This window comes from Humulus lupulus, chromosome 1, assembly GCF_963169125.1.
Source record: "Humulus lupulus chromosome 1, drHumLupu1.1, whole genome shotgun sequence".
Taxonomy (NCBI): domain Eukaryota; kingdom Viridiplantae; phylum Streptophyta; class Magnoliopsida; order Rosales; family Cannabaceae; genus Humulus; species Humulus lupulus.
Genome location: NC_084793.1, coordinates 249267796 through 249277213, shown reverse-complemented (window position 1 = coordinate 249277213; position 9418 = coordinate 249267796). Strand labels below are relative to the sequence as shown.

At 36.0% G+C, this 9418-nt stretch overlaps 2 protein-coding genes across 2 annotated transcripts; both read right to left on the bottom strand.

Moving 5' to 3' along the window:
* Nucleotides 1-3687: 3687 nt before the first annotated feature.
* Nucleotides 3688-4708, bottom strand: LOC133831162 (uncharacterized). Its single transcript, XM_062261368.1, has 2 exons — nucleotides 4358-4708; nucleotides 3688-3834 (listed from the first exon to the last, which is right to left on the bottom strand). The coding sequence occupies exons 1-2, from the start codon at nucleotides 4676-4678 to the stop codon at nucleotides 3778-3780; spliced, it is 378 nt and encodes a 125-aa protein (XP_062117352.1). The 5' UTR covers nucleotides 4679-4708; the 3' UTR covers nucleotides 3688-3777.
* Nucleotides 4709-7450: 2742 nt separating this feature from the next.
* Nucleotides 7451-9203, bottom strand: LOC133832179 (conserved oligomeric Golgi complex subunit 7-like). The gene is made up of 6 exons (XM_062262558.1): nucleotides 9082-9203; nucleotides 8570-8677; nucleotides 8319-8464; nucleotides 7972-8170; nucleotides 7505-7815; nucleotides 7451-7473 (listed from the first exon to the last, which is right to left on the bottom strand). The coding sequence occupies exons 1-6, from the start codon at nucleotides 9201-9203 to the stop codon at nucleotides 7451-7453; spliced, it is 909 nt and encodes a 302-aa protein (XP_062118542.1).
* Nucleotides 9204-9418: the final 215 nt, after the last annotated feature.

The window sequence follows — 9418 nt, the reverse complement described above, 5'->3', positions numbered from 1 at the left end:
GGCAGGTTGGTCGGCGTGCAAACACAAAATGTATAATAGTTACTGCTCGGCGGGTATACCAGCAAGACCAGCTGATCAGTAAAACAAACAGACAAACCTGGTCGGCGAAAGGAGGTTACACTCTCTGTTAGCACTCCAAAAGAATTGCCCAACCACCCTCCAAAAGCGCCTAACAGCCCTGTAAACTCAGTCAAGCCTCCTAACAAATAGGATTGTATCTACCTGGGAGAATGATGGGATATTTCCACCATCAGTTACGCCGTGTGTTTCCCTTGGGCCAACAGAAAATTATAAATATAAACCCTCCACCACAGTAGAGGGGGGTTCATGAACTTGCCTACCGACCAGTATTTAGAAACATATTAGACAACCTATTTTCATACCTAGTAGCAATTCTAACTTATTGTGTTGTCTTTTACACATAGAAATCCACTTGTAATCCCATGTGATCTCGTGTAAACATTTAAGATTAATACAAATCTAAGAGGAAGTAGTTCATTACCAATCTTTGGGACCGAACCTCTGTAAATTTGGGTGTTCTTTATTATTTATTGCTCATCATTACTAGGTTCTTGGCTCATTTATTGTTCATTGATTGTTCTACTGAAAGCTCTCAAATTAATTATTTTGACTTCGCGTCAGTTGGCTAAAAAATCGGTCAACATTTTGGTGCTTTCGTTGAGAGCGAGAACAATCACATTCTTATTTCATTACCACAAATCAATTATGGCCTTCCCGGCCTCCTAATCAAGGTCTTAAACCTTATTAGGAAATTTAGGTCATTACAGATAGAATTCCTCATTCGGCATAACAATGCTCATCTGAAGAAGTATGTACGGCCGGCTGCTGACCAACATCCCCAACATTAGTCCCCAAAACAATATCAAGGTAATCAACCTCTTTTACCACCATCAGTCGTTGGTAGGCTAGATATGATCTGTGGAGGACCACATTTTGCTAGTAATATTGGTAAGGCATGGGAAAAATATGCTTATTCCCTTAGATACGAGCAGGACGATGACGTACTGACTGTCCAGGAGCGACTCCCAAACAACCTCGCTATGAGTGTGAGCCCATCATATTCAACGAGGAAGACACTGGTCATGTGCGTCACCCACATAATGACCCTTTGGTTGTGGAAGTCCAGATTGCCAACATGATTGTGGCCCCAACAATGATCGACCATAAGTCATCTGCCAACATCGTGTCAAGAATACCTAGAGCGAATGAATTTGAGCATCAAAGATCTAGAGCAATGCAAGCAGTTGTTGTATGGGTTCACAGGAAGCGACATGGACCCAACAGAAAGCATAAGGCTGCCTCTAACGGTGGGGATAGTACCTAAGAGTAACACTGTCATGGCCTTGTTCATTGTAATCGACATCCTTTCTCTGTATAATTCCATGATAGGCCGACCAGCCCTGTATGACCTCCGAGCAGTAACTTCATTCTTCCATCTGCTCGTCAAGTTTCCAACTCGGGCAGGTATCAAATTTCTCAAAGGGAATCAACTGGTAGCTAGGGAGTGATATAACTCTTCAGTGAAAAAAGCAGGAAAGGCAGTCTCCACCATATAGCCAGTAGGTCCCATTAGCCATAAATAGGATGCAATCCAAAACGGGGGGGGGACAACATCGACCCCCATTTTGGGGACATTGATACAGGAGTAGGCCCTGTTGAAGAATTAGAAGAAGTCCCCATTGACCCAGAATACCCGACCAGGGTTGTCAAGGTGGGGAAAGGGTTGTCTGGGGACATAAGATCCTCTTTGATCCAGTTCCTTTGTGACAACCAAGAATTTTTTTCCTGGTCCCATGAGGATATGGTTGGGATCTGCCCAACAGTTATAAGTCACACCCTTAACATTGATACCGACCACTTCAAGCCCATACAGTAGAAGAGGAGGTTACTTAATAAAGATAGGGCTAAGGCGTTGAAGAAGGAGGTGCAGAAACTTCGTAATAACAATTTCATTAAGTAATTTTTCTACCCGGTATGGGTGTCCACCCTGTATTGGTACCAAAACCTAATGGCAAATGGAGGGTACGCATAGACTTCACAGACTTAAATAAAGCATGCCCAAAAGACTACTTCCCACTTCCAAGAATTGACCGGCTGGTGGATGCTACAGCTGGTCACGAGATTTTAACATTTATGGATGCCTAATCGGGGTACACCTAGTTCAACATGCATCCCCTCGACAAGGACACAAGTTTCCACACAGATGTGGGGCTATACTGCTATAGAGTCATGCCATTTGGCCTGAAAAATGTTGGAGCCATATATCAACGGCTAGTAAACCATATGTTTAGAGATCATAATGGAAATAACATGCATTTCTACGTTGATGATATGTTGGTGAAGTCCAGAAATGCTAAGGGCCACATTGGCGACTTGGAGGAATGTTTCAACATTCTGAGGCAGTACAAAATGAAATTGAACCCCTTGAAATGCTCATTTGGTGTGGGTTTAGGTAAATTTTTGGGGATTATAGTGAACTCCAGGGGAATAGAAGTAAACCCCGAGAAAATAAAAATGCTACTGGACATGCACTCACCAGCCAGGATCAAAGAAGTGCAAAGCTTAACAGGGCGTATACCAGCATTGAGCAGATTTGTATCCAAATCTACTTATAAGTGCATTTCATTTTTCAATATCCTCAAGGGTACCAAGAAGTTCAGATGGACTGAGAAGTGCGAACAAGCCTTTCAAGCTCTAAAACAGTAGCTGGCACAACCACCAATCCTTTCAAAACCTGTAGAAGGTGAAGAACTGTGTATATACCTGGAAGTGGCGGAACACACTATTAGTGCAGTCCTGGTCAAAGAGCATAACAGAGTCCAGCACCCACTTTACTATGTTTGTAAAAGGTTGATCGGGGCAGAAAGTAGATACCCTTTAATTGAAAAATTGACTTATTGTCTGCTCTTGTCTTCCACAAAATTTCGTCCATACTTCCAAGCTCATCCCATCAAGGTCCTTACCGACCAACCATTGTGCCAAGTCTTGCATAATTCGGACACCTTTGGTTGGCTACTAAAATCACTACAAGAAAAAACAGTATTCATAACACTTAAAAACTGATAACTGGGACTATTGATAGCACTTCAGAAAATGCTAACATAGCCCCTATTATTAAAAGTCCAGTCTTTTCTATAAAAGTTTTTGAATGTTATGTTCGGTGTTATCTTAAACTATTCAATAACACATTTTTAGGTGCTATAATATTCAAATAATAACATTTAGATAGAGTTTTTGGTTATAAATTTGAAGTTTAATCTTGTACTTTTTTCATAACACTTTTCAACTGTTACATTTGATTATTTTGATAACATTTTTAGTTTGTTATATTATATAAACCATAACGATTTTTTACGCTTATAATATGTTTTTAAATCATAACATATAGTAATAAAATTTTAAATTTTATTTTGATAAGTATACTTATATGGTTTTTTTTTAATTAAAAGATTTTCATTATTGTATTTGGATAAAAAAAAATTCAAAATTAATCATAAAATGTAATTCTCAATATATTGATAAACCATAAGTATTACATTAAACAATAACTAATTCAAACCATGAATGTGTCTACTTCATGAGATCTTAGTTCTAACTTAAGTTTGAAAGCATAACATAACAAAGTTTCTTGAACATTTTTTACATCAAAAATGAAAAACAAAAACATTACAAGATACACAAAAGTAAACCATGCATGAAACTTGCTCCATCCTTCAATTCATCATCCTTTGTGCACTTGTCCGGAAGACAAAATTCTCACATTCTATGATATCCCTTTGGGTCTGGTTGACAAGTCCTGGAAGTGATCTGAACCTAAAACAGCACATATGGACATTAGACACATATTATTTCCCTTAAAACCAAATAGATTATTACATAGATATGCATGAACATCAGATGAGATGAACCTCATACCACTTGCTATTTTGCACAGCTTAATGATTATATGTGCTAAAGACAAAAAAAAATGGAGATGCTTAAAAATTAACAAAGACCTGTAAAAGATTTCATTAACCCACTTGGAATCCAAACTAACATGTATTTAGCCCAGGTAATGAATGAATGCTATACTATAATTTTTACAGACTTATAATGAAATATCACTGGAACATTGTGCCAAGAACTTAAACAACTCTGAATTGTAGTAAATGGCTGGATGTTATTTGGGGATTGAACAGGGTTAATTAAACAAAGAGAACAAGCACTTAATTAAACTTTAAAGCATGATTTTTAAACAATTTCATGAACAAGTTAGATATAGGTCAAAATTCATAAACTAATTTGTAGACATATCAGAGAACTCTTATAGCAAAAAAAAAAAAAATACCTCACCAACATCCATTGCTTCATCTGTTAATGCAGCCACTGTAAACACAACTCCTAACAAACCCTCAACAGCCAGAGTTATTGCATGAGCTTCACTAGCAACTAAGACTGTAACAAACCCATGGACAAGGCAAGCCAAGATGACAACCCAAGCAGTAACAAGTTCCTGAAATGCCAGAAAATCAACTAGCAAAGAAATATCAAAATATAAATAAGCATAATAGAAAACAAAGTGAAGATTCAAACAAAGCTTGGGAACATCTGCAAGATGAAAACTAAAATAAATAAATAATATAACAAGTGAATGCAAATCCAATCCCATAACTATCATATAAACTATAACTTACCAAAGCTATAAATAAGAAAAGAGAATATAGTGCAAATAAAATCAAACTTGTCAAACAACTTGCTGCCATTAAGACATTATAGTTTTTCAGACAGTAGGGAGCAATGAAGACATAAAGTGTTTCATAACTTTCTTCATAAAGCAAAGCAAAGTCTTGATACATTACAAACATAATCAAGCAAAGTTTTTTTTTTCAAATAATAAAAAAAACAGCTATATGTCCTTTACTGATATTAAAACAAGGAAATACAAATCAATGCAACTTAATCTTAACTAGAGTTTATAAGAGCAAGAATATTCCTCTATTGCTGCTCTTTGCAACTACTTAGAAAATAATTCCCTTATATTTCTCTCTAAACAACTTCAGAATAAAGGAAAAGCTAGAAGGAATCAAATAACTCAAGAAAATAAAAGGCCAAACAAGAAACTAGAATACACTCAAGCCATATATTATAACAACTCAATGACTAAGAAACAAAATAAAATAACTCAAAAAATATACCAATTCAGAGAAATAAACAAGAGATAACCACTATAAATTCCAGCTACCTGAGTTAGCAAATAGACATATATACACATTCATCAAATTAAACTACAACAATCATAAAAAGCACAACCTTTTATTTACTCTCTTGCTATCTAAACTATGAAAAAGAAACAACACGGTTTGTACATGAAACAAAGAAAGTTCAAAGAAAAGTCTAGAAAAAAGAGTTAATAGTATGAATGCAGTCCCAGTGGAGTGACTAATAAACCTCTTTTAATATGTGGATGGAAAGAAAGGCATACTTGGTTTCAAATATGTATCCAAGGAAAAAGAGTCCATTCCAGAGTTGTCTGATTATTTTGTAGGCAACCTTGTATTAACACAGGTAATTAAGTCAAAGACAAACAATCCGTATAAGCCCATGCCAAAGATCAACATGACAGTCCCAGCAAGATAAACATCTGTGTCATTGGATTACATTATTAGCAAAAGAAGCTCGTAATGAGAAAAAGATAAGACCAGAAAACAAGGGAATGAGACAGTTTTCTGTTCAAATATCAGTCCTCAAATAAACCATTTGGATCAATAGAGTGGCGCAATTACATTGTTTTTTAGCTCTGTAATAATCAGTTGTAACAAGTCTTGGGAGTTGTAATAGTGTGTGTGTGTTTCAGTACATAATTGCATACACATTGAGAGAAGGAAAGAACTGTTGAAAAGTTACCAATTGCTTCAACTAGCCGCAGAACCATTTGTCCAGCGTGAATCCCTTTAACACAGCTACTCTAGTAAACTTTATATGCATCAACAATATAAATGCAACCCTACAAAGATTTAATTTAGTCTAAGTATTCATGTACTATATATAGTACCAAATACACTTATGTTCATCACTATAACTTATACTTAAATATAACTAAAATGAATTGAATAATGGCTATGGTATTTCAATAATTTTGTAGAGAAGAGAAATTACATTGAGAAAGCACAAGAGGGAACCAGCCAATGAACCTGCAACTACGAAAAGTGCCAAAAATCAGAAGTCGAAAATCACTTGCCCAACAGCAAAAGAGTCAGAAATTCTTTTCATTTTCAACATGGTTCATAACCCATTTGAGTATACTATTTTCTAGTTTTATTTCCAAAGATTCAAGCTTTAATTATCATGACAATCGACTAAAATTTAAACAATTTCATAATTGCCAAACCCAAACCCAAATCTCATAATTTCATTTAGTTTCTTCCACATGTAGTAGTGACCCTTCACTACAAAACCCCCAAAAGAACTTAACTTTATTGTCAGGACCACATTACAATATGCAAACAAAAACAAATTATAAACACACAAAAGGCACCAGCAATTATGTTATTAAAATAATAAGTTACCATCAATTAGAAGCTGCATGAACAAGACAAACAAAATTCAAGAAACATATCATGTATAGCTAGATGCATATTACCATATAACATGCACCCAAATGCATATTACCATATATAATACTTGGCTTTTATTGATTTTTTTTTCTCAGTAAAAGGAAAAGAAAACTGTGACTACACTTTGTTCATGGAAATTGTTACATACATGGAAATTGAATAGAGTACTAGATAAAAATAATATATTACACTCAAAAAGCAACAAAACCAGAGATAAGAGAAAACTTCACTTCTTAATTAGCTAGCATATATGGAGTTAACAGTGTTCATAGAACATCAAGTGGCCACACTACTCCAAATTTCAAACATATGGTTCCAATTCTATGCGAAGCAAAGAATTCAAGATGAAAAAATAAATATAAAAAGTAACAATGAATTTATAATAGCTAATACAATGCCACTGGAATATAACCATATGGAAAACAACTAAATTACTAGAATAATGCTATAGAAAATAACCATGAGGTGTAAACAAACTATTACGTGATGGATTGCAGCTTCTAATATTCATAGAAATCTTACATATACTAAGGAAAAATTTAGCAATGAAATTAAGGGTTTAAGTTATTTATCATACTAGTTCATCATAAGGGTACTAGTAGTGTCATATATATACGTATATATATTATATATACAGAGAGAAAGAGAGAGATTTACTTACAGTGGGAAATGGAGGGTTTTGAGATGCGTTGTGGGATAGCTGTGAGGTGAGAAGGAGAAGGAGAAGCCATGGTCTCTTTCTGCCTTTCTGCTTTAATGATTTACAACACATCAGTCTGAAACTGTGAGGATCTGCAAAGCCCCTTGAACAATGGACCATTCCTCCTCATTTGAAATCAATCGTGCAGTGTTGCCATCTCTCTTGTCTGATCCCATCTCTTTCTTTGAACCAAAACCATCATGGTCTACTCCACAGACCACTCTTAATGATCTTAGTGTCTCTTGTAAAGCAGAGATATATTGAAACATTATGTCATCAAGAGCAAGAATTAGTTCATCTGCCTCAGAACCACCAGTAAAGTTGATACACCTTTCTACAGCTGCCTCAAGAAGTACAATGATATGGGGAATAGATTCCTCCATTCTGCGAACTGTTTCACTGAGTTCAATCCCCTGGGCACCCACACCACGAGTAACAGCTCCCCTGAGATCCACCCCAGCAATTTCAGAAGAAAGGATGGCCCGCTCCATCTGTCCATACCTTATATACATATTCAATCATTAATCAAAAAATGAACATAGCATTTACAGAATCTAGTATATAACGAAGAAAAACTAACAGAAAAAAGTTTTCAAAAAAAAAAACCTAGATATTTTAGAAGAATGTGGAAGTGCAAAAAAGTTTATGATTGCTTACCTTTGTTTAAATGATTCAAAGGGAGAGTACACTGCCTTCAGTGTATCCATTAGAACTCGAAGATCAGAATCTGAAAAGGAATGCTGAATATTTCTAGCCAAAGTCTGTGTCACGTTGTGTAACTCAATCAATGCCTCCAAATGTTTCCTCTGAATCTTAATTCCCTTTGGCATGTCACCAGACATAATATCTAATAAACCTGAATAAAAAGAAACACATTGATAGGATAATTTATAAATTGCCAAAAGTAAAATTGCATGACTTAAAGCTTGTCCAATTGAAAGATATCATATAATATTAAATGCCTACAAAATTTAAAAGCACCATAAAAACAAGTCCGTACAAACCTTTTCCCAAAGCTCTTGTTTCAGGAACAACTTCTCCAATTGAAAGGTTGATACGTGGAATAAAGCTTGCTCCAATAGTTGCCATTGTCTCGATCAGTAGCTTTGGTACAAGAGTTTTATAATCCTCAGGAAAAGCAACCATACACCTGCAAATGACAGTCTAAGATCAATGCTTAAATTCAGTGATAGCTTCTTTGTATTAACAAGATGTTCCTCGGTGCTTAAAAAAAAATATAGTCAGAAGAATTTACCACTTCCACTCTTGCTCAAGATAAAGAATCAACTCATCATAGAAGCTTGGCAACCAACTTGCGAATGAAATTGTCGAAGAACTTGATTGAAACTCATGGCTTGACAGCCTTTTAGCTTCAGACGACACCGGTCAGTTTAAAGACTTGTATAAAACATAGAAGGTTGAGGGGAACCGAACACCCTTAGGACTGATTTGGGTGGGGCAAAGCCCAAAATAATCTGCCACACTTTGTAAGTATGGAAAAAGTGGAAGTGTGGCACCAACAGTAATGTTAAACCTGCTACAGGCACAAAATTGGGCCCCAGGGTGCTCGACAATCTGTGAGGTAGTAAGTTTGAGGATTGAAACATCTTCGAGTTTTAAATGCTCTTTGTTGTTTTATAGTTGTTTATCAAAGATGGTGCTGGTCGGAGCTACATATATGGGGCCTCCTCCGTCTCTAGTGAGGGGTTAAGAATAGCCTCATTGTAAATCTCCGTGGCAAACTATGTTTCAGTCTCCTCTTCCTACCCTGAGCGGCTCTGCTCTTCCTCAGGGGGCGGGACCTCTTGGACATCCCCGGCAGTGGCATGGCGTGCCACATGGGGATTTTCATAATCCGCACCATGAGTAGTTTGCTTCATACGAGCCATTGTTGATCCACAAGTGATGAGTTTGCAAGTCGGTTCAGTGATTGTTGGGAATAGTGCCCTTAAAGCAATTGTAGTTGAAAATGTTTTAAATGAAATAAATAATTGAATTGAAGTATTATATATATAGAATATGTCCAATATTATGTTGATAATATTAAGTAAATATCAAAAAATTCCAAAAATTATCTACATGGTCTTAATCTCATTCTCTCATA

Bases quoted from the DNA above. Each gene is read 5' to 3' on its own strand.
- LOC133831162 (XM_062261368.1), bottom strand. From the start codon at position 4,678: ATGATAGTTATGGGATTGGATTTGCATTCACTTGTTATATTATTTATT. The intron at 3,835-4,357 runs GTTGGTGAGGTA...GTGCTGTTTTAG, and splicing joins TAACAGATGAAGCAATGGAT to GTTCAGATCACTTCCAGGAC.
- LOC133832179 (XM_062262558.1), bottom strand. From the start codon at position 9,203: ATGGCTCGTATGAAGCAAACTACTCATGGTGCGGATTATGAAAATCCC. The intron at 8,465-8,569 runs GTAAATTCTTCT...TGTCATTTGCAG, and splicing joins CTTGAGCAAGAGTGGAAGTG to GTGTATGGTTGCTTTTCCTG. The intron at 8,171-8,318 runs GTTTGTACGGAC...CTTTTTATTCAG, and splicing joins AACAAGAGCTTTGGGAAAAG to GTTTATTAGATATTATGTCT.